Consider the following 25,187-nt stretch of genomic DNA (forward strand, 5'->3'; position numbering starts at 1 on the left):
AGATTTTTTATAAAGTCTGGTTCATTACATAGCACTAGGTCCAGAATAGCCTGCTCCCTTGTGGGCTCCATGACAAGCTGTTCCAAAAAGCCATCCTGTAAGCATTCCATGAATTCCCTTTCTTTGGATCCACTGGCAACATTATTTACCCAGTCCACCTGCATATTGAAGCCTCCCATGATCACCGTGACCTTGCTTTTCTGACATGCCTTCTCTATTTCCCGATACATGTTGCGCCGCTGGTCCTGACCTCTGTTAGGAGGTCTGTACATAACTCCCATTATGGTTTTTTTGCCTTTGTGGTTTCTCAATTCCACCCACACAGACTCCACATCATCGGACGCTATGTCATTCAGTGCCATTGATTTAATTTTGTTCTTAACTAACAAGGCAACCCAGCCCCCTCTGCCCGCCTCCCTGTCTTTTCGACAAGTTGAAAATCCTTGGATGTTTAACTGCCAGTCCTGACCCCCTGCAACCACGTCTCTGTGATGCCTACCACTATTATGTAAGGTCCACTTGGCTGACCTTGTTACAATCACTACAGTTGTACAGGAAGATGAACTTGGTGTGGTGCTCTAAGCTCAGTGCAAAGACAACAACAGATTCAGACCCACCAGATAACCTGGCATCAAGGAATGGATTCTTGGCCTCAACTTTGCATTTTCTGTCAGGAGCTCCATAAGAAAGTTTCAGTTCCAGTGGGAAGCAATGGAATAGTGGTATTATCAATAACTATTAATCCAGAAGTCCAAGGAAGGTTCTGGGGTCCGATGTTTGAATCCTGCCATGGTAGAGGGTGGAATTTGAATTCAATGGTGACCATGAAATGGTTGCTGATTGTTGGAAAAACCAATCTGGTTCACTAATGCCATTTGGAAAGAAATGCCATCCTTACCTGGTCCGACTCACAATAATGTGGTTGACTCTCAACTACCCTTGAACAATTAAAGATAATAATAAATGCTGCACGCATGCCAAAAATGAATAAACAAAAGCGATGTTGATCTATCAGTAGTTTGACTCATTCTTGACCTCCATCAGTAATAGCCATGGAATCTAGGATGGGGCAGAGAAGGAATGTTGGACGTTATCAAATGAAATGAAACTGGGCCCCATGCTCATAGATAATGATATGCAGAACAGAAAATGCTAGTGGAACTCAATGGGTTTGGCAGCGTCTCTGAAGAACAAAACAGAAGAACAACAATATTGAGCTTGAAATGTTAATTCAGTTTCTCTCTCCACAGATGCTGCCAGACCTGCTGAACTTCTGCAGCAGTTCAGTATTTATTTCAGATCCCCAGGATTTGTAATATTTTATAAAGAAAGTATGTTGTGAAGAAGTGTCACTGGGTGTAGGTTCATAGTTCCTTGAAAATGAAGTCGCAGGTAGACAGGATAGTGAAGAAGGTATTTGGTACACTTATCTTGTGTATAAGTCAGTGCATTGAGTATAGAGTTGGGATGTCATGTTTTGACTGTCCAGGACATCGATTAGGCCACTTTTGGAATATTGCATCCAGTTTGGGTCTTCCTGCTACAGGAAAGATGTTGTTAAATTTGAAAGGGTCCATAAAGATTTACAAGGAGGTTGCTAGGTTTGGAGGGTTTGAGCTCTAGGGGATGCTGGATAGACTGAGGCTATTTTCGCTGGAACATTGGAGATTAATGAATGATCTTATAAAGTTTTATAAGGTCATGAGGGGCTTGGATAGGGTGCATAGTCAAGGTGTTTTTCCAGGGTAGGGGAGTCTAAAACTAGAAGGCACAGATTTAAGGTGAAAGGGGAAATATATAAAATGGAGCTATGGGCCAAGTGTTTCATGCATGTGCATGTTTGGAATGAGCTTCCAGAGGAAATGGTGGAGTTAGGTTTAATTACAACTTTTAAAAGGTGCCTGGAAGGGCACATAAATAGGAAGGATTTAGAGGATTATGGGCCAAATGTTGGTGAATGGGACTAGATGAATTTAGGTGGGCATGGATGAGTTGGATCGAGGTCTGTTTCTGTGTTGTACAACTTTATGATTCTATGTGAAACAATAACTGTTTTCTCTCCACCGATGCTGCCAGATCTGCTGAGCTTCTCCTTCGGTCCATGTTTTTTTTTACAATGTTTCACTTTTATATAAAGAAAATATTGACATGTGAATAAGCAGGGAGTCAAGAATGTCATCTCGGAGCACACTGAAGGTGTCAGTACAGAATGGGAGGAAAGTCACTGGATGAAATATATTGGCTTTATTGGGACAGACAAGAATGACGGCTTTTTGTCATTTATATAAATGATTTGGTGTGAACATAAGAGGTATGGTTTGCAAGTTTGCAGATGACACCAAAATTGAAGGTGTAGTGGACAGCAAAGAAGGTTACCTCAGAGTACAGCAGGACCTTGTTCAGATGGGCCAGTGGGCTGAGGAATGACAGATGGATTTAATTTAGATAAATGTAAGGTGCTGCATTTTGGAAAGGGAAATCAGAGCCAGGACTTACTGGTAAGGTCCTGTGGAGTGTTGCTGAACAAAGAAACACTGGAGTGCATATTCATAGTTCCTTGAAAGTGCAGTCACAGATAGATAGGATAGTGAGGAAGGCATTTGTTATGCCTGCCTTTATTGGTCGATGCATTGACTCTCGGAGTTGGGATGCCACGTTGGGCCTGTTCACGACATTGGTTGGGCCACTATTGGAATATTGCATGCAGTCCTGGTCTCCCTGCTACAGGAAGGATGTTGTGAAACTTGAAAGGGTTCAGAAAAGATTTACAAGGATGTTGCCAGGGTTGGAGGATTTGAGCTATAGGGAGAGACTGAATAGACTGTGGCTAATTTTCCACAGAATGTCAAAAGCTGAGGGGTGAGTTTATAGACGTTTCTAAAATCATGAGGGGCATGGAGGGGGTAATAGGTAATGGAGTAATAGACAAGGTCTTTTCCCCAGGTGGGTGAGTCCAAAACTAGACAGCATACATTTAAGGTGAGAGGAAAAAGATTTATAAGGGATCTAAGGGGCAACTCTTTCACACAGAGAGTGGTTCCATGTATGGAATGAGGTTCCAGAAGAAGTGGCGAAGGCTGGTACAATTAAAAGGCATCTGGATGGGTATAGGAATAGGAAGCGTTGTGATATGGGATAATGATTCTGGGTAACCCAAGATGGAGGATGGGAAAAATTTCTGGCTGTAATAGCTGCTCCTTTTTTGAGGTATTTTAGGTGCTGGAGGTGATTTCCTCGAATTCCAGGAGCAGTAGCAGTTACTGTTTTATATACTGTTGCATTGTTTTGGAACTTTGGGAAAAAAAAGTCAAAACAACAGCAGTTCTAAAAGGGAGAAGAACAGACGCCGGAAGCACATGGTGAGGACAGTGCAGGGGAGAGAGAGAGACAGACAGGATCCGCACTGCTAACTGACAGAGTTTGCTGTTGAATCCATGTATCGCTGGACATCAGAGTGCATCTGGGAAAATTAAAAAAATAGTGCAATTCACAACTGATCTTGGAGGAACCTGTTTGGGAAAAGTCACAGCACAGAGAGATAAGTGGCTTTTAAGTGCGGCCTTAAAATAAGTGAGAAGAGTGGGTTTCTTTTTGATTATATGTTTTATTGAGCTATGTCTCTTGATTAAACTTAAAATATAAGCCATAAGTATTAATTTCACCTGGAGCAGTGTTTTGTAGAGGAATAAGACAGTGCTATTTTCTGGGTCTGTAGATTGAAAGAAGCAAAAATGGCCTTTACCAGAGTGATATGCTCTTCTTGTCGGATGTGGGTGTTTAGGTAGAGTTTACGGGTTACTGATAAATGTCGTTGGTTGCGAATCCTATCAGATCGAATGGATCGGTTGAACAGGTAGGTAGAGGAAATGAGGAATTTACAAGAGCAAGGGGATGTGATGGATGGCAGTTATAGGAAGAGGGTAAGCCTCAGATACAGTCACATAAATGGGTTAACTCCAGGAAAGATAAGAGAGGTAGGCAGGTGGTGCAGGAGTCTTTTGTGAGTATCCTCATATCAAACAAATATGCTGTTTTGGAAAAGGTAGGGGGTGATGGACACTCAGGGGTACATAGCATGAACAGCCAGGTTTCTGGTATTGAGACTGGCTCTAATGTAATGAGGGGTACGTCGGCCTCCAAGAGATCAATTGTGTTTGGGGACTCTCTAGTCCGAGGTACAGACAGATGTTTCTGTGGCCAGCAGCGAAAAATCAGAATGGTGTGTTGTCTCAGAGAGGGTGCAGAATGTTCTCAAGGGGGGGAGGGACCAGCAGGAGGTCATTGTACACATTAGAACCAATGACATAGGAAGAGAAAAGGTTGAGATTCTGAAGGGAGATTACAGAGAGTTAGTCAGAAATTTAAAAAGGAGGTCCTCGAGAGTAGTAATATCTGGATTACTCCCAGTGCTATGAGCTAGTGAGGGCAGGAATAGGAGGATAGAGCAGATGAATGCATGGCTGAGGAGCTGGTATACGGGAGAAGGATTCACATTTTTGGATCATTGGAAGCTGTTTTGGGGTAGAAGTGACCTGTACAAGAAGGATGGATTGCTCCTAAATTGGAAGGGGACTAATAAACTGGCAGGGAGATTTGCTTGAGCTGCTCAGGAGGATTTAAACTAGTAACATGGGGGCTGGGACCCAGGGAGATAGTGAGGAAAGATTTCAATATGAGACTGGTACAATATGAGAACAAAGGCAAGACAAATAGTCAGAGTAGGCAGGGACAAAGCAGAGAACAAGGTAGGACTGATAAATTCAACTGCATTTATTTCGATGCAAGAGGCCTAACAGGGAAGGCAGATGAACTCAGGGCATGATTAGGAACATGGGACTGGGATATCATAGCAATTACAGAAACATGGCTCAGGGATGGGCAGGACTGGCAGCTTAATGTTCCAGGATACAAATGCTACAGGAAGGACAGAAAGGGAGGCAAGAGAGGAAGAGGAGTGGCATTTTTGATAAGGGATAGCATTACAGCTGTACTGAGGGAGGATATTCCTGAAAATACATCCAGGGAAGTTATTTGGGTGGAACTGAGAAATAAGAAAGGGAAGATCATCTTATTGGGATTGTATGAGAGACCTCCTAATAGTCAGAGGGGAATTGAGAAACAAATTTGTAAGGAGATCTCAGTTATCTGTAAGAGTAATAGGGTGGTTATGGTCGGGGATTTTAACTTTCCCAACATAGACTGGGACTGCCATAGTGTTAAGGGTTTAGATGAAGGGTAATTTGTTAAGTGTGTACAAGAAAATTTCTGATTCAGTATGTGGATGTACATACTAGAGAAGATGCAAAACTTGGCCTACTCTTGGGAAGTAAGGCAGGGCATGTGACTGAGGTATCAGTGGGGGAGCACTTTGGGGCCAGCGACCATAATTCTATTAGTTTTAAAATAGTGATGGAAAAGGATAGACCAGATCTAAAATTTAAAGTTCTAAATTGGAAAAAGGCCAATTTTGACGGTATTAGGTAAGAACTTTCAAAAGCTGATTGGCGCAGATGTTCGCAGGTAAAGGAACAGCTGGAAAATGGGAAGTATTCAGAAATGAGATAACAAGAACCCAGAGAAAGTATATTCCTGTCAGGGTGAAAGAAAAGGCTGGTAGGTATAGGGAATGCTGGATGACTAAAGAAATTGAGGGTTTGGTTAAGAAAAAGAAGAAAGCATATGTCGGGTACAGACAGGATAGATCAAGCAAATCCTTAAAAGGCTATAAAGGCAGTAGGAGTATACTTAAGACAGAAATCAGGAGGGCAAAAAAGGGACATGAGATAGCTTTGGCAAATAGAGGTAAGGAGAATACAAAGGGTTTTTACAAATACATTAAGGACAAAAGGGTAACTAGGGAGAGAATAGGGCCCCTCAAAGATCAGCAAGGAGGCCTTTGTGTGGAGCCGCAGGAGATGGGGCAGATATCAAACGAGTGTTTTGCATCAGTATTTACTGTGGAAAGGAGATGGAAAATATAGAAGGTAGGGAAATAGATGGTCACATCTTGAAAAATGTCCATATTACAGAGGAGGAAGTGCTGGATGTCTTGAAGCACGTAAAAGTGGATACATGCCCAGGACTTGATCAGGTGTACCCTAAGACTCTGTGGGAAGCTAGGGAAGAGATTGAGGGGCCTCTTGCTGAGATATTTGTATCATCGATAGTCACAGGTGAGGTGCCAGAAGACTGGAGGTTGGCAAACGTGGTGCCACTGTTTAAGAAAGGTGGTAAGGACAAGCCAGGGAACTATAGACCAGTGAGCCTGATGTCAGTGGTGGGCAAGTTGTTGGAGGGAATCCTGAGAGACAGAATGTGTATGTATTTGGAAAGGCAGGGACTGATTAGGAATAGTCAACATGGCTTTATGTGTGGGAAATCATGTCTCACAAACTTGATTGAGTTTTTTGAATAACTAATGAAGAGGATTGATAAGGGCAGCGTGGTAGATGAGATCTATATGGACTTCAGTAAGGCATTTGACAAGGTTCCCCATGGGAGACTGATTAGCAAGGTTAGATCTCACGGAATACAGGGAGTACTAGCCATTTGGATACAGAACTGGCTCAAAGGTAGAAGACTTTTCCCTGGGGTGGGGGAGTCCAGAACTAGAGGGCATATTTAGAGTGAGAGGGGAAAGATATAAAAGAGACCTAAGGGGCAACCTTTTCACTCAGAGGGTGGTACATGTGTGGAATGAGCTTCCAGAGGAAGTGGTGGAGGCTGGTACAATTGCAACATTTAAAAGGCATCTAGATGGGAAATGAAGAGGAAGAATTTGGAGGGATATTTGGGCCGGGTGCTGGCAGGTGGGACCAGATTGGGTTGGGATATCTGGTCAGCATGGACAAGTTGGACCAAAAGGTCTGTTTCCGTGCTGTACATCTCTATGATTCTATGACTCTTAATGGGACTAGATATATTTAGGGTATCTGATAGACATGGATTGGACCAAAAGGTCTGGTTCTGTGCTGTATATCTCTATGACTCTAATATATGCCGGTGAACCAAGGAGATGGATGAAGTAAATGGACAATTGTGTCTTGAAAGTCAAGAAGGGTGAGAGAATGAGTGTGCCATGGGGGTGATGGAAATTGATAATATCAGCAAGCCCTGAGCCAAAGAAAGATCAGGGAGTTGTCTTATAGAATAGAATCCCTACAGTGTGGAAACAGGCCCTTCAGCCCATCAAGTCCACACCAACCCCTCGAAAGACTAACCCACTCAGATCCATTCTCCCTACCCTATATTTACCCCTGCACCTAACTTACACATCTCTGAACACTATGGGCAACTTCCCATGGCCAATTCACCTAACCTGCACACCTTTGGACTATGAGATGAAACCAGAGCACCCAGAGGAAACCCACACAGGCATAGGGAGAATTTACAAACTCCACACGGACAGTCACCCAAGGCTGTGATCGAACCTAGGGGCTGTGAGGCAGGTCACACTAATCACTGAGCCACCATGCTGCCACATCAGGTCATTGCACAGAATTGACAGCTCAGATTGAGCCTCAAGAAGATAATAATGTGAAGCAATTCACTTCAGATAAGCCTGGGAGTTTGAATTTAAAAACAAGTCTGTGTGGAGTTTGTACATTCTCCCTGTGCCTGCATGGGTTTCCTTTGGGTGCTCTGGTATTCTTCCATAGTCCAAAGATGTGCAGGTTAGGTGAATTGGCCATGCTAAATTCCCATAGAGTTTAGGGATGTGTAGGTTAGGTGCATTAGTCAAGGGTAAATATAAGGTAGGGAGAATTGGTCTGAGTGGGTTACACTTCAGAAGATCGGTGTGGACTTGTTGGGCTGAAGGACCTGTTCCAACACTGTAGGGATTCTATTCTATTCTGTAAGACAATTCCCTGATTTTTCTTTGGCTCAGGGCTTGCTGATATTATCAATGAGAAGCAATTCACTTCAGATACGCCTGGGAGTTTTGAATAGAAAAAAAAATCCCTGAGGTAGAAATAAGGGTGGCAGCGTAAGATATATATTCTTACTTGTAAGAAACATGTTGTAAGAAGATAGATAACTTTGAGGAACATGGTGAGAAATGTAAGATTTTGAATAGCCTTAATTAGCTAAATGTTTTTTACGTTTTCTGGAATGATTTTCGTTCCATGGGTGGGGTATTGAGATGACTGTTTTCATAAAAAGAATAGAAAAGAAAATAGGTGAAAAACCACATGGAGATACTACATGACAGATGATTTTTTAATACATTTTCTATTTTCTAACACCTGCAACACCTGATAAGACAGCACATGAAGCAGAGTGTAGATTCTCACCATTACTTTTCCTGTCAGAGTTGTTCACTATCTGTTTGAATTTCATTGGATCACGGATGATTTCTTTAATGTCTAAAATCGAAGAGAATTCAGCTGACCCAGCTTCCAAACCATTAATGTACCTAAAATCATAGAAACTGAGTTAGAAAGAAGGTTAGACTACATCCTGTAAAAAAGAATTAAATTTTACTCGCATCATAAGGAAAGCAGAATAGAGCACAGTGTAGTTTAACCAAAGTAACTGGGGACCAAAACTGAACCCAATGGACCACAGATACAAATAGGTCCATATTTCTTCAATTCAATAAAGAAAATACAGTTATCTGCAATTAGAGACAGAAGCTACTTGACTCTGGGAATGAGATTGTGTCAAATTTGAAATCTCAGTCTGGAGTTGAGATCAATTTGAAGAGATGCATGAGTGGCAGGGAGACAGCATTGATCTTAATCAGAGGTAGAAAGCATAAAAGGCACCCACCAGTAACAGGATTCTGTGGTCTCATTTTTCTTGTAAAAATACGTTGAATCCCATTTCTTTGGCTTTATGTTACTCTTATATTGCCAGAACATCACAAAAAAATCAGTGAGTTTCCTAGCTGTTGGCAGGATCCGAGTCACATTGGGTTTCTTATCACAGGATAAACCAAAGCTTCCAGCAGATACAATGGGGACTTGCAAATACGTTTCCAGTCTGTTCAAGAAAATAGTTTGTGAATATATTATTATTTATTTCATATCTTCTATTACTTGCTACATCCTTTGTTTGTTTTGATCATTTCCATCTCCTTGCTTTTTTAAAAATCTGACCTCTTTCACATCATGATTTTTACAACAGGATTTACAACAGGATCTTGACCAGATGGGCCAATGGGCTGAGAATTGACAGATGGAGTTTAATTCAGATAAATGCGAGGTGCTGCATTTTGGGAAAGCAAATCTTAACAGGACTTATACACTTAATGGGAAGGTCCTAGGGAGTGTTGCTGAACAAAGAGACCTTGGAGTGCAGGTTCATAGCTCCTTGAAAGTGGAGTCGCAGTTAGATAGGATAGCGAAGAAGGCGTTTGGTATGCTTTCCTTTATTGGTCAGAGTATTGAGTACAGGAGTTGGGAGGTCATGTTGCAGCTGTACAGGACATTGGTTAGACCACTGTTGAAATATTGTGTGCAATTCTGGTCTCCTTCTTATCAAAAAGATGTTGTGAAACTTGAAAGGGTTCAGAAAAGATTTATAAGGATGTTGCCAGGGTTAGAGGATTTGAACTATAGGGAGAAGCTGAACAGGCTGGGGCTGTTTTCCCTGGAGCGCCAGAGGCTGAGGAGTGACCTTTAGAGAGGTTTACAAAATTATGAGAGGCATGGATAGGATACATAGACAAAGTCTTTTCCCTGGGGTTGGGGAGTCCAGAACTAGAGGGCATAGGTTTAGGGTGAGAGGGGAAAGATATAAAAGATACCTACAGGGCAACTTTTTGACACAGAGGGTGGTACATGTATGGAATGAGCTGCCAGAGGAAGTGGTGGAGGCTTGTACAATTGCAACATTTAAGAGGCATTTGGATGGGTATATGAATAGTAAGGGTTTGGAGGGATATGGGCTGGGTGCTGGCAGGTGGGATTAGATTGGGTTGGGATATCTAGTCGGCATGGGCGGGTTGGACCAAAGGGTCTGTTTCTATGCTGTACATCTCTATGACTCTATGACTCTATTGTGTTATTGGCTAAACCAGACCACTCAAAACATTCTTAAGCAGGCAGCCCCAGACCATAACTTTGCAATTTGTTTCGGTAAGCGTACAGTGAAAATTACCTGATTAAGTTACCTAGGTTGACTACTAGATTTCAAAACAGACAAAAAATTATTCACAATATTATATAATGAGACACAAAGAACAGAGTTACAAAATCCCTACGGAACTCAACTATCCAGCTAGACTTAATTATGCGGTTCCTAATATACACAACAGTCCCAAATAAGCAAACTCCCTTTAAAACCCAGTATAAATGGAACACATGCTTACAGGTTGAAGTTGAAGGGCAGAAAAGAGAGAGATTCCACACAGCTCCCTGTTGAACTTCCTAGTTGAAGACTGAACTAAAACTGCTCAGCCCAGCTAAAGAGCTGACCACTTTCCTTTCTTTATACATGTCACTTTTAAAACATGACTACTTTGGCCTGAAGTGCCATCTGTTTACATATAAACAAAAGGCCTCTCAAAATCCTTTTCATCTCTGTACCAAACCAGACTAATCGGATCCCGGCCTGGTTAATTGCCCCTCTGAAAAATAATTAAGGACAGAGTCTCTTTGAACCAAGGAACAGCTTTTAGAAGAAAAGGGACTAGCTTTGTGACAATTGCAACATTATTGGCAAATGTGTTGCCCACACCCTAATCTCTGGAATTCGCTTTCTAAATCTTCCTTCCACCTAATTCTCACTCTTTACTTAAAATAGCCTTTTTTTCTCCAGTCTCTCAGCATAATTAAAGTACCTAATCTTAGCTTTCATTCCGACAAATCTCTTCACCCTCTCTAAAGCAACAAATGCATTATTTAAATTCCACAATGCAGACCTTCAAGGTCTGTGCACTGCAGTAGCTTCTCCATGTGGAGGTTAATGCTGATTGGCATGTATGGAACCACCTAGCAATAACATTGATTCATAAGATCACAGAATCCCTACAGTGGGAAGCAGGCCATTTGGCCTACCAAGTCCACACCAATCCTCCGAAGACAATCACACCCAGATTGATTCCCTACCCTATCCCTGTAACCCTGCATTTCCCATGGCTAACCCACCCAGCCTGCACATATATGACACTATGGGCAATTTAGCGTGGCCAATCCACCTAATCTGCACATGTTTGGGCCGTTGGAGGATGCCAGAGCATCCAGAAGAAACATACACAAACACGGAGAGAACGAGTAAACTCCACCCAAGGGTGGAATCGAATCCAGGTCTCTGTGAGGCAGCAGTGCTAACCAGTGAGCCACCATGCTAGTTCCAAAGCCTTTGGGATATCATGAGGTTGTGAAAGGAAATTATTGAATAAATGCAAATTATTTCTTCCTAAACTGAATACAGTACACCCAGCTCAGGCATAGCTAGTGATTTATCAAGCCATAGCATAATGTGTTTGCTTTCGTACACTATAGGTTAGATCTCTGCAGAGTTGTCCTTGCGGGCCTTTAAAAAGGGTGGGGGGTGTCTTAGATATGGAAGTCTCACCTCCATTTCCAGCAGATCCCTCTTTTGCTAGCAGACAGAACGTGGAAGCATGTAAAATACACAAGTAGTAAACCAAAATTCAATACAGCAATTTGAAATTAGTTCTGAATTCAAACGTACCCCCATTTCGACTGTTACAGGGTCTTAATCTGCAATGTGGATGTCATTAATTTATGGAGGAGGCTTGAATACACCTGAAGGATGGTTAAGATCTGTTTCTGTGCAATGATCTGAAGTTAATTAAATTCCAAGCACTTCAAAAAATGTCAAAAATAGACTACATCCGTCAACTGAACCAAATTAAGACACTCACTGCTGGAGTGCATTGACAGGTTGCCAAGTAGTATAGCTTCTGAAAAGATAATCAGTTGTTCCATTTGTTGACATTTCACAAGGACTTATTCAGTTAAACTAATCGTGAATGTTTGGCTGAGTTTCAAAAGTTCCAAAATCACTTAACTCAGCAGGCTGAGGGCTGGGGAGGGCACTGACTTAATATTTTAATTGACAATTTTAAGAGCCTATTAAAAGTTTGGCTGTTGTTGGTAAATTGAGTGTTTTGGTTTTATAATAGATTAGTCTCTTGAGGAGATTCAAGTATTTGATTGAGTTTCATGAATATGATATTTTCAATATTGACTGTGTAAAATTGAGCATACTGTAGATGTTAGAAACCATTTTTTAAACCTCTACATGGCTCCTGAGTCTGTCCTTGGTGAAGACTGGGTAAGGGGCTATAGAGGTGTCATTAATGGCATGAGATACTTTGAAAGTGACACAGGAGATGAGCAATGACATGGAGGTGTAATGAATTTTTTAACTGACATAAAGTGGCACGATGACGATGAAAGCATGGAGGGTATGAGGGGGCATGGAGGGTATGAGGGGGCATGGAGGGTATGAGGGGGCATGGAGGGTTGCTTGGGTTTAGAGGTCCTATTAAGGTCCCTAACCCCTAGAATAGAGGTTTACGTTCTCATCAGAAAACCTTAGTTCTTAGAACACCACCATGGCTGCCTCTGAATTGCCCAAGGTTTCTCTGCTTCTGATCTCTCACCTGCCCTGTCTTTCTATCGATACATTACACTTATTTCAGTGGTAAAGCATCCTTCAGTGGTAAAGGCTGACAGTGATTCATATTGCCTCCTTTTTCATTCTATGAAGTGAAATTGACGGTGTAATTTGCAATCTAATTATGCAGTAAGAAAGGCTTGGTGCTTTGACTGCATTCTGTAATAGCACATTAACAATCCATGTCTCTCTCTCTCTCTCTCTCTTTCCCCCTTCAAGTTGAATATAAATGGTTATAATTATCTGCAACAAGGTACGCATCTTTCACTTCAACACAGAGACCAACTCACACCATTAGGAAGCAAAAACTTACGAGACAATTTGAAATGTTGCATAGGTGCACGTTGGACCCAGAACTGCACAACCCAATTTGCCATCCATCTAGATTCAGAAATAAGTAAAGAAAATCAGAATCAGAGGTTGTCTTTCTACACTCCTCTTTATCCTTTCACTGTATCATCACTCCAATTTCTGACCCAGTCAGTTACACTTACATCCCATGAGTGGGTTAGACCTATGTCTACATCCTATGAATGAATTAAGGTTAAACTTACAAGGTGCCGCTGCCCAGTATGAAATCATACTTATTAACAATTTGAGAATAATGCAACATTTTGTTCAATGTCCACCCAGCAATGGTGAGAACATAGAATTTATTTGCATATGGAGTAGTTTAGATAAATGATACATGCGCATTGAAGGGGAAGCAAGATTAATAAAACAAAATATTAGCCTGTGGCAGGACCATAAACTAAGATAACTAAAATTTAACGCCAAAGAAATTACCAATAATATTTCACTTTCTGTAACTTCTACTTGAAAACAAATCAGAATCAATGTAAATGAACATGAATTAATAAGGGTATGATAAAAAGGTAAATTTCACTTTTAACAGTCAATACAACAAAGGTCCTACAGGTACATAGCATCTGAGTCACATCCTACATAAATGTGGCAACATTTGACTGCACACTTTCACAATTTATTGCTCTGTGTTCACAGCAGGTAGGTCAGATCTCGGATTTGATGACTGCTTTTACATTCTAGTTACATGACATAATTATCATCAGAAAGGCGCACTTCTGCAAACCCTCTCTCCTTCAGGTCATGACAGTCTTAATGGTGAAACATTCCAACATTTTTTTTCAACTGACCAACCAATAACACCCCAGTTCGTGATTTGTCCACCTTTGGGAAAACACACAACTCTCCAGCATCCCTGAGCTATTCACTCCATTTCTGAATGGTTTAGACCTTCTTACCAAGCTTGCATGTCGCCTTTTGTCTTCTTTTCTGCCAAGGTGAAAAAAAAACTGTTCATGAGAAAACTTTATTTTTCTCTTCAGAGGAATTTGGTTGCCTTTCTGTCTGTTTTCCCTTTGTGCCTACATTTGTTGCTAATCATCTTCACCCTTCAACTCCTCTGTTTTGTGTCAACCACCTTTGCTTCTTTGCAACTTTGCAAAGATGACACCATTGTTTTAAAAAGGAGTAGACAAAAAGTGGGCAACTATAGGCCCATTAGCTTAATTTCTGTAGTGGGGAAAATGCTTGAATCTGTAATCAAGGAAGAAATAGTGAAACATCTGGATAAAACTTGTCCCACTGGGCAAAAGCAACATGGGTTCATGATGGCAAGTCATGTTTAACTAACTTACTGGATTTTTTTAAGGACATTATGAGTGTGGTGGCCAACAGGGAACCGGCGAATGTGGTGCATCTGGATTTCCAGAAGGCATTCGGCAAGGTGCCGCACAAAACCTGTTGCATAAGATTAAGTTGCATGGTGTTACCGGTAATATATTAGCATGCATAGAAGATTGGTTAACAAGCAGAAAGCGAAAAGAGTGGGGATAATTGGTGTTTTTCTGGTTGGCAATCAGTGGCTAGTAGTGTGCCTCAGGGATCAGTGTTGGGACTGCCATTATTTACAACTTGCCTGATTTAGAGTTGGGGACCTAGTGTAGTGTTTCAAAATTCACAGATGACACAAAGATGAGTGGCAAAGCAAAGTGTGCCGAGGACGCTGAAAGTCTGCAGAGGGATACAGACAGGTTAAGTGAGTGGGCAAGGGTCTGGCAGATGGAGTATAATGTTGGTAAATGTGACTCGTCTATTTTGGTAGGAATAACAGCAAAATGGACTATTAATAGTGAAAATTTGCAGCATGCTGCTGTGCAGAGGAACCTGGGTGTCCTTGTGTATGAATCTGTTTGCAGGTGCAACAGATAATTAAGAAAGCAAATTGAATGTTGCTCTTCATTGTTAGGAGGAATGGAGTTTAAAAGTAGGGAGGTTATACTGCAGCTGTACAGGGTGCTGGTGAGGCCACACCTGGAGTACTGTTGAGAGTGTGGTGCTGGAAAAGCACAGCAGGTCAAGCAGCATCCGAGGAGCAGGAGAATTGACGTTTTGGGCATAAGCCCTTCATCAGGAACGTGTACAGTTTTAGTCTCATTACTTGACAAAAGATGAATCGGCACTGGATAGGTGCAGAGAAGGTTCACAAAGTTGATTTTGGAATTGAGAGGGTCGGCTTATGAGGAAATATTGAGTAGACTAGGACTAAACTCATTGGAGTTTAGAAGAATGGGGGTATTCTTATAGAAACATATAAAATTATGAAGGGACTAGATAAGATAGAAGCTGGCAGGTGAAACTAGAACTGGGGACATAGTTTCAAAGTAAGGGGGAGCAGATTGAGAATTGAGTCGAGGAAGTTCTTCACCCAAAAGATTAAGATTGTGAATCTGTGGAATTCCCTGTCCAGCGAGGCTACCTCATTGAATGTTTTTATGGTAAAGATAGATTATTGAACAGCAATGAAGGGTTTTGGTGAGCAGGCAGGTAAGTGGAGCTGAGTCCATCAAAGAATTAGCCATAATCTTATTGTATGATGGAGCAGACTCAATATGCCAGATAGCCTATTCCTGCTCCTATGTTCTTATGTTCTGTCCTCACTTCTTTCTTGTTGGTACTGCTTCCAGGCCAAGGATCACTATGTCACATAGACCAATATTTCTTATAATCTTACTTTGCAACTGATGTAAACGCGTAAAAGTAATTTTCAAATATTCTTATGAAAAGATTACAAATTCTATAGACATTTTGGAGGAAGTTTGCATGGAGCATAAACACCAACAATCCAGCAATTGGGCCAAATGATCTGTTTTTATGTTGTAAGACGTGTGTAATTCAAAAAGAGCAAAGCTTTTTCTTTAGCTGAATTCTATCCCATTTGGAATGGGAGACAGGCATTCTATCACTTGCTTCATCTGGTAGTCTTCCAGAAGGCAGTGCATCTATATTTCTGTAAGTTTGTTATTGTTTCATAATCACAGCAACTCTCGCTCCTTTAGGTGCCCATGGAGATCATCAGCATATTTAATGTGATTGCATTGATCTCCATTATTAAATCAGTCTTCGGTTGGCAAGATTTATTTTATTTGTTCTTGAGATGCTGATGATATTTCATTTGTTATCCAGCATGAAATGCGCTGAGAAGATGGTACTGGGAAGCCTTCATGAGGTGTTAATGTGTGGTATAGTAGATGGTTACATAAGGAATAGGTTCATGGTTACAAAGTAAGTGGTAATACCTGACCAACATGCGCCACATTCAATGCCATGGTCTCCCTACCCCAGAAGAGAAAATGAGGTCTGCAGATGCTGGAGATCAGAGGTGGAAATGTGTTGCTGGAGAAGCGCAGCAGGTCAGGCAGCATCTAGGGAACAGGAGAATCGACGTTTCGGGCATTAGCCCTTCTTCAGGAATGAGGAAAGTTTGTCCAGCAGGCTAAGATAAAAGATAGGGAGGAGGGACTTGGGGGAGGGGCGTCGGAAATGTGATAGGTGGAAAAAGGTCAAGGTGAGGGTGATAGGACAGATTGGGGTGGGGGCGGAGAGGTCGGGAAGAAGATTGCAGGTTAGGGAGGCGGTGCTGAATTTGATGGATTTGACTGAGACAGGCTGGGGGGAGGGGAAATGAGGAAACTGGTGAAATCCGAGTTCATCCCTTGTGGTTGGAGGGTTCCTAGGCGGAAGATGAGGCGTTCTTCCTCCAACCGTCGTTTCGCTGTGGTCTGACGATGGAGGAGTCCAAAGACCTGCATATCCTTGGTGGAGTGGGAGGGGGAATTGAAATGTTGAGCTACAGGGTGGTTGGGTTGGTTGGTCCGGGTGTCCCAGAGGTGTTCTCTGAAACGCTCCGCAAGTAGGCGGCCTGTCTCCCCAATATAGAGGAGGCCACATCGGGTACAGAGGATGCAATAGATGATATGTGTGGAGGTACAGGTGAATCTGTGGCGGATATGGAAGTTTCCTTTGGGGCCTTGGAGGGAGGTGAGAGGGGAGGTGTGGGCGCAAGTCTTGCACCTCCTGCGGTTGCAGGGGAAGGTGCCGGGAGTGGAGGTTGGGTTGGTGGGGGGTGTGGATCTGACGAGGGAGTCACGGAGGGAGTGGTCTTTACGGAATGCTGATAGGGGAGGGGAGGGAAATATATCCTTGGTGGTGGGGTCCGTTTGGAGGTGGCGGAAATGACGGCGGATGATGTGCATCTGCTCCCAGGAGGACCAGTTCCAAAAACGCAACTCCGCCGCATCTGCTCCCAGGAGGACCAGTTCCAAAAACGCAACTCCGCCGCATCTGCTCCCAGGAGGACCAGTTCCAAAAACGCACATCCCAGATGGCCTCCTTCTTCAAGGACCGCAATTTCCCCCCCGACGTGATCGACGATGCCCTCCACCGCATCTCTTCCACTTCCTGATCCTCCGCCCTTGAACCCCGCCCCTCCAACCGCCACCAGGACAGAACCCCACTGGTCCTCACCTACCACCCCACTAACCTCCATGTACAGCGCATCATCCGCCGTCATTTCCGCCACCTCCAAACGGACCCCACCACCAAGGATATATTTCCCTCCCCTCCCCTATCAGCATTCCGTAAAGACCACTCCCTCCGTGACTCCCTCGTCAGATCCACACCCCCCACCAACCCAACCTCCACTCCCGGCACCTTCCCCTGCAACCGCAGGAGGTGCAAGACTTGCGCCCACACCTCCCCTCTCACCTCCCTCCAAGGCCCCAAAGGAAACTTCCATATCCGCCACAGATTCACCTGTACCTCCACACATATCATCTATTGCATCCTCTGTACCCGATGTGGCCTCCTCTATATTGGGGAGACAGGCCGCCTACTTGCGGAGCGTTTCAGAGAACACCTCTGGGACACCCGGACCAACCAACCCAACCACCCTGTAGCTCAACATTTCAATTCCCCCTCCCACTCCACCAAGGATATGCAGGTCTTTGGACTCCTCCATCGTCAGACCACAGCGAAACGACGGTTGGAGGAAGAACACCTTATCTTCCGGCTAGGAACCCTCCAACCACAAGGGATGAACTCGGATTTCACCAGTTTCCTCATTTCCCCTCCCCCCAGCCTGTCTCAGTCAAATCCATCAAATTCAGCACCGCCTCCCTAACCTGCAATCTTCTTCCCGACCTCTCCGCCCCCACCCCAATCTGTCCTATCACCCTCACCTTGACCTTTTTCCACCTATCACATTTCCAACGCCCCTCCCCCAAGTCCCTCCTCCCTATCTTTTATCTTAGCCTGCTGGACAAACTTTCCTCATTCCTGAAGAAGGGCTAATGCCCGAAACGTCGATTCTCCTGTTCCCTAGATGCTGCCTGACCTGCTGCGCTTCTCCAGCAACACATTTCCATCTCCCTACCCCATTCAATCTGGTGCTCAATCAGAACTTTAGTGTGTTTTGAAGAAGTCCTTTTCAGGAGCAGCACTAGGGACTAAAGAATTAAGGGTTATGGGATAAGGCAGAATAGTCGAGTTGAGGATTGTTAGATCAGCCAAGGTCTTACTGGATGGTGAAGCGGACTCAATATCCCACTTCTGCTCTTATATGCTACACTTATCCAAGATGGCACCAGAGTAGGACACTTGAGCCGAATCTTGTCTTCTCCATTTGTTTCTTTTCTTTTTCTTCCTTTTTCTTTTTACCTCCTATCTTTAGGCAGCATTGACGATCTGCAGGGTAAAGGTCAGCAAGGACTCTGGGTTTCAGCATGGACTTAAACTCCTGTCCTCAGTGTGGACTCAAACTCCCGACTTCAGCTTGGACTCGAACTCCTGGCCTCAGCATGGGCTCGAACTCCCGGCCTCAGTGTGGGCTCGAACTCTCGGCCTCAATGTAGACTCTAACTCCCAGCCTCAGTGTGGTACTCAAACTCCCAGCCTCAGTGTGGACTTGAACACCCGGCCTCAGCATGGACTCGAACAGCTGGCCTCAGCATAGACTACAACTCCCGGCCTCAGCGTGGACTCAAACTTCCGGCCTCAGTGTGGGGCTCAAACTCCCGGCCTCAGTGTGGGGCTCAAACTCCCGGCCTCAGTGTGGACTCAAACTCCTGGCCTCAGCGTGGACTCAAACTCCTGGCCTCAGCGTGGACTCAAACTCATGGCTTCAGCGTGGACTCAAACTCATGGCTTCAGCGTGGACTCAAACTCCCAGCCTCAGTGTGGGGCTCAAACTCCCGGCCTCAGTGTGGGGCTCAAACTCCCGGCCTCAGTGTGGGGCTCAAACTCCCGGCCTCAGTGTGGGGCTCAAACTCCTGGCCTCAGTGTGGGACTCAAACGCCTGGCCTCAGCGTGGGCTCAAACTCCCAGCCTCAGTGTGGGGCTCAAACTCCCGGCCTCAGTGTGGGGCTCAAACTCCCGGCCTCAGTGTGGGGCTCAAACTCCCGGCATCAGCGTGGACTCAAACTCCCGGCATCAGTGTGGGGCTCAAACGCCCGGCCTCAGTGTGGGACTCAAACTCCTGGCCTCAGTGTGGGACTCAAACGCCCGGCCTCAGCGTGGGCTCAAACTCCCAGCCTCAGCGGGGGCTCAAACTCCCAGCCTCAGTGTGGACTCAGACTTCCAGCTTCAGCTTGGACTTGGACTCCCAGCCTCAGTGTGATCTCAAACTCCCGGCCTCAGTGTGGGACTCAAACTCCCGGCCTCAGTGTGGGACTCAAACTCCCGGCCTCAGTGTGGGACTCAAACTCCCGGCCTCAGCGTGGGGCTTAGACTCCTGGCCTCAGTGTGGGCTCAAACTCCCGGCCTCAGCGTGGACTCAGACTCCTCGCCTCAGCGTGGGGCCCAAACTCCCGGCCTCAGCGTGGGGCTCAAACTCCCAGCCTCAGCGTGGACTCAGACTTCCAGCTTCAGCTTGGACTTGGACTCCCAGCCTCAGTGTGATCTCTAACTCCCAGCCTCAGCATGGCGCTCAAACTCCCAGCCTCAGCGTGGACTCAGACTCCTAGCCTCAGCGTGGGGCTCAAACTCCCGGCCTCAGCTTGGACTCGGACTCCCAGCCTCAGTGTGAACTCGGAGTTCCGGCCTCAGCATGGACTTGAACTTCTGGATTCAGTGGGGATTCAACTCCTGGCCTTGAGGTGAAGCTCGGTGGGGCCTGGATTGGAAGGACATATTTCTGTATTTTTCTAATTTATTGCTGGACTTCTTACTTCTTTATTTTTTTTTCCTTTTTTCATAAGAATTTGTAATTAATCATTTGTACCAAGGTACCTCAATACCTAAGATGGCGCCATAAGTCTCGACTTGTAAACTTTGCACTGTACTCATGTGAGTACATGTGACAATAAAGCTAATTCTAATTCATTTCTAATTATGGTCTTAAGGATGACGGTGCCACATGTGAATGGATAGCCCTGCTGCAGTGAAAAGAATGATGCCAACGCCTTGGTCCCTCACTACCAACCCTGACTGTAAGGGTCTGAAATATCTTTGCACCTCAAGGAACAATGCAGCTGGTATCATAATAACTCCTAATAAAAGCAGCATCAAATCTGAGAGTTCTCAATGTCAAGACCTTCACATGACAGATGGTCACTTAGATAAAATCCTCAGCCTATAACAGATGAAAGTTACTTTCCTTCCATAAGAGGAGTAATAACAACTTGTATTTGTAAAGCACCTTAATATCATAAAACAGTCTGAGGTACTTCACAGGAACATTATTTTTGTGAAGGAAAGGTTGAACCCCTCTGATAATTAACCCAAACTGTTACAGCAGGAGTAGAGGTTCCCGTCTAATAATTAAAAATCTGAAACATTGAGGGAAGCTCGCCTTGCCTTGTAATCTGTTAACTGAAAGAAATCCTTGATATTTATACCTTGTAAGCACAAGTAATAATTAATGAACAAGTTAACAGAATTACTAACAAACTGAACAATTCCCCCCTAACTACTAACGATTCCCTAACTAAACAACATTCTACTACAGTACTGTTCCAATAAAACCCAAATATTAAGAAAACTAAATTAAAACCTAAATTCTCAAAGTCCACACAGAATGCATCTTCTAGAATGTTCTGCTTCAGTCATAAAAAGCCTTCCTTCCGCTGATCCTTCTGTTCGGGATGCTTTCTCTGGGAATTATTCTGTTCTGAATGCCTCTCTCTATCGAATTCTGGTGTTAGGAATATTATCTAAGAGTGCTGTGTACCTTTATGAATAAATGGTGCTTTTTTTAGACAGCGTGGAGATTTCCGAGAGCGAGATTTTTTTTCAGATGGCAGTTGGCTCTCTCTTCTCGGTCCAAATGCTCCCTTTTTTATACCCATGATGACATAACAATATACTTACAACAGCATTGGTCCAAGGTTTAAAACCCATCCAATTTAGATTCAGTTGGATTTCAGTTTCTAAGTGCTTAGCTTAAATTAACTGGCTAATTTCAAACTAGTTGCCAAAACATCAAAAAAAAGCCGAAGGTTTCCAATCATACAGCCAATTGAGTCCAAAGTGTGATGCAGGAATGGTTGTCTGATGAAGGGCTTATGCCCAAGATGTCGAATCTCCTGTTCCTTGGCTGCTGCCAGACCTGCTGTGCTTTTCCAGCACCACACTCTCGACTCTGATCACCCGCATTTGCAGTCCTCACTTTCTCCTATACAGCCAATTGATGTATGTTTCAATTTTAGAGCTGTCTGTACATCTGTTGCTGCTTGCAGACATTTCCTGGTTTAAATCTCCAACCTTAGAAAAACCCTCTACCTCCCCCTATCATTTTTACAAAGAAATTTTGGTTTTCTGCCTTCCACTTCATGAGTGCTTTACATAACTTTGTAACAATTATAACAAAAGAAAATAATTTCAAACCAGATAGAGAGATATCAGGTCAGACGACCAAAAGCTTGAGAAAAAAGAGGCAAGTGTTAAGACATGTCTGACAGGAGGAAAGAGATGTAAAATAGAAGGGAAGTTCAGGGAGGTAACTGCAAAGTTTTGGGCCTGGACAACTGAAAGGAATCTCACCGATGATGGCATAACTTATCAAGGACAGCCAATGGAGGCATGGGTTTAGGGTGAGAGGGGAAAGATATAAAAGAGACCTAAGGGGCAACTTTTTCACGCAGAGGGTAGTACGTGTATGGAATGAACTGCCAGAGGATGTGGTGAAGGCTGGTACAATTGCAACATTTAAGAGGCATTTGGATGGGTATGTGAATAGGAAGGGTTTGGAGGGATATGGCCAGGTGCTGGCAGGTGGGACTAGATTGGGTTGGGGTATCTCGTCGGCATGGACAGGTTGGACCGAAGGGTCTGTTTCCATGCTGTACATCTCTATGACTATGACTAAGGCCTTTGACAAGGTGCTGTAGAGAAGGTTACTGAGTAAGATAAGGGCTCATGGTGTCAGAGGCAAGGTGTTAGCATAGATAGAAGCTTGACTGTCTGGCAGAAAGGAGAGAGTGGAGGTAAAAGTGTCCTTCTCAGTGTGTTAGCCAGTGACAAGTGATGTTCCGCAAGGCTCAGTGTTGGGACCATAACTTTTCACTTTATACATTAACAATCCAGATGAAGGAACTTAGGATATTCTGGCTAAGTTTGCAGACGATACAAAGATAGGTAGAGAGACAGGTAGCATTGAGGACATGGGGAGGCTGCAGAAGGATTTGGACAGGTTAGGAGAGTGGGCAAAGAAGTGGTAGATGGTGAACAATGTGGGAAAGTGTGAGGTCATGCACTTTGGTATTAAGGAATAGAGGCATGGACTATTTTCTAAATGGGGAGAAAATTCAGAAGTTTGAAGTACAAGGAGACATGTGAGTTCTAGTCCAGGATTCTCTCAAGATAAACTTGCAAGTTAGGTCAGTAGTTAGGAAGGCTAATGCAATTTATTTTGAGAGCCCTTGAATCTAAAAGCAAGAGTGTACTTCTGATGATCTATAAGGCTTTGGTCAGATCATATTTGGAGCATTGTGCACAATTTTGGGAAGGATGTACTGGCCCTGGACCGTGTTCTGAGGAGGTTCACAAGAATGGTCCCAGGAATGAAAATCTTAACATATAACAAACGCTTGAGGACTTTGGCTCTCTACTCAATGGAACTTAGAACGATGGGTGTAGGAAGGGGGGGGAATCTAATTGAAACACACAGAATACTGAGTGGCCTGGACAGAGCGGATGTTGGGAAGATGTTTCCATTGGCAGGAGAGACCAGGACCTGAGGGCACAGTCTTAGAGTAAAGGGAAGACCTTTTAGAACGGAGATAAGGAGAAACTTCTTCAGCCAGAGAGTGGAATTCTCTGCCACAGAAAGCTGTGGAGGCCAGGTCATTAAAACTGAGATTGATAGGTTCTTGAGTATCAAGGGGATTAAGGGTTAAGGGAAGAATGGGATTGAGAAACTTACCAGCTATGATTGAATGATGGAGTGCACTCAATGAGCTAAATGACCTAATTCTGCTCCTATGTCTTATGGTGTTATGGTCTAATTAAAATAGAAGATGATGATGTTAAAATTTGATGGGTTTGGAGATCTCAGAGGGTTGTGGAGTTGGAGGAGGTTTCAGAGATTGGGAAGGGTGAGTTCATGTAGGGTCATCATTGGTATCGAATGCCAGTGACTAAGCAGGTGAGCATAAGCATGAGTGAGACTTGGTATGGGTGAAGTTGATAAAAATAGACTCCACAAAAAATTAACATAGAAAGAACATGAATGGGCAATTAAGAGTCAACCACACATTGCTGTGGTTCTGGAGTCCACATAGGCCAGACCGGGTAAAGATGGCACTATAATTTCCTGAAGAACATTAGTGAACTATATGGGTTTTTCTAACAATCAACCATGGTTTCATGGTCATCAGTAGACCCTTAATTCCTTATTATTATTGAATTCAAATTCCTCTATGGTGGGGTTCCAACCCAGGTGCCCAGAACATTACCTGGATCTCTAGAATAATAGTCTAGCAATTATATCACTAGGCCATCACCACCAACAGATGAATTGCAATTTCAGCATGACAAGGTATTCTTTGGGAGTTTGGATTGGAAGGTGTAATGAGTTATCAATTGCCATTATTTGGCAATGCCACTGATGTGTTGCACCTTATTGAAAACAAAATTGGGATACAGCAACATATTTGTAGCTCAAAATTCACAAGAATTTGATTTACAGCGTACTCACATATAACTTTTTCAGATTCTCCAAACCTTCACAGGTGCTACTGTGGCAGCCTTTGGATTCATACAATGATGTGTCAAAGCCATTAAACGTAGCATCCAATGTCACGTTAAAGCCTGAAACATAAATACACTTGTTAATATTTCCTCCAAACTCACTGCTCTTTTCAGTTGGAAACTTCTCCGTTCCAAACAATATTTTTCTTGGGCAATTCAGACAATGAGAGCCACAGATCATACAACTACTGGATGTCCGTCCATTCAATCGTTGCCTATTCTATTCATTTCCTTTCTGCTCTATCCCCCTCTTTCTATCACACTCACATTATGCAGCTCTCCTGACTCTTCTTCTCCGGCCATTACCTTCTTACCCAGTCCCTGCTGGGATAATGGGAATGTTCTTCAGTCAGGAACCTAAGCCTCTAATTTGCTTGCTCAATTATTTTTCTTTCCCAGAGCAAACTAATTCAACAATTGTACATCCTTATTTGGCATAAGAATAAAACAGGGAAAGTGGCTCAACCATGACATATAAAGGAAATCAGGGATAGGGTAAAAGGCAGAGAGGAGGCATATAAATTGACCAGAAAAAGCAGCAAGCCATGAGGACTGGGAGAAATTTTAAATTCTGCAGGGGAGGACAAAGGACAATTTGTAGAGGAAAAATTGAATATGAAAGTAAGCTTGTAAAAAACATAACAACTGACTGCAAAAGTTCCTATAGACATGTGAAAACAAAACGACTGGTGAAGCCAACCATAGGTCCCTTGCAGTTAGAATCAGGTGAATGCTAAGAGGTGACACAGCAGTTGAACAAATACTTTGGATTTGTCTTCACTGAGGAGGACACAAATAACTTTCAGGAAATACTAGGGGAGAGATGGTCAAGCATAAAGGAGGAACTGAAGAAAATCCTTTTTAGTCAGGAAATGGTATTGTCGAAATGTGTGGTGCTGGATAAGCACAGCTGGTCAGGCAGCATCCGAGGAGCAGGAGAGTCCACGTTTTGAGCATAAGCTCCTCATCCTGATGAAGAGCTTATGCTCGAAACATCGACTCTCCTGCTTCTTGGATGCTGCCTGACCAGCTGTGCTTATCCAGCA

The 25,187-nt window shown here is 43.6% G+C and overlaps 1 protein-coding gene across 6 annotated transcripts in view; it reads right to left on the reverse strand.

The window, feature by feature from the left end:
* Positions 1-25,187, reverse strand: part of LOC122542318 (guanylyl cyclase C-like) — a 193,643-nt gene that overhangs the window by 125,838 nt on the left and 42,618 nt on the right. For 5 of the 6 annotated variants that reach the window (XR_015752575.1, XM_043679963.2, XM_087978379.1 and 2 more), the window contains 4 exons: positions 24,089-24,201; positions 12,908-12,975; positions 8,773-8,985; positions 8,295-8,416 (listed from right to left, as the gene is read on the reverse strand). Coding sequence is in view for 5 of the 6 variants with exons in the window: in XM_087978379.1 (XP_087834505.1) it covers positions 8,295-8,416; positions 8,773-8,985; positions 12,908-12,975; positions 24,089-24,201 (516 nt within the window). In the remaining variant the exon portion in view is untranslated. Of the gene's footprint in view, positions 1-8,294; positions 8,417-8,772; positions 8,986-12,907; positions 12,976-21,261; positions 21,397-24,088; positions 24,202-25,187 lie in introns of those variants that run through there. The other variant, XM_087978380.1, reaches the window with a different exon arrangement.

The sequence above is a fragment of the Chiloscyllium plagiosum genome, unplaced genomic scaffold (genome assembly GCF_037043375.1).
Source record: "Chiloscyllium plagiosum isolate Xiang-an unplaced genomic scaffold, Cpla_swu_hap1 HiC_scaffold_33, whole genome shotgun sequence".
In the NCBI taxonomy this organism is placed as follows: domain Eukaryota; kingdom Metazoa; phylum Chordata; class Chondrichthyes; order Orectolobiformes; family Hemiscylliidae; genus Chiloscyllium; species Chiloscyllium plagiosum.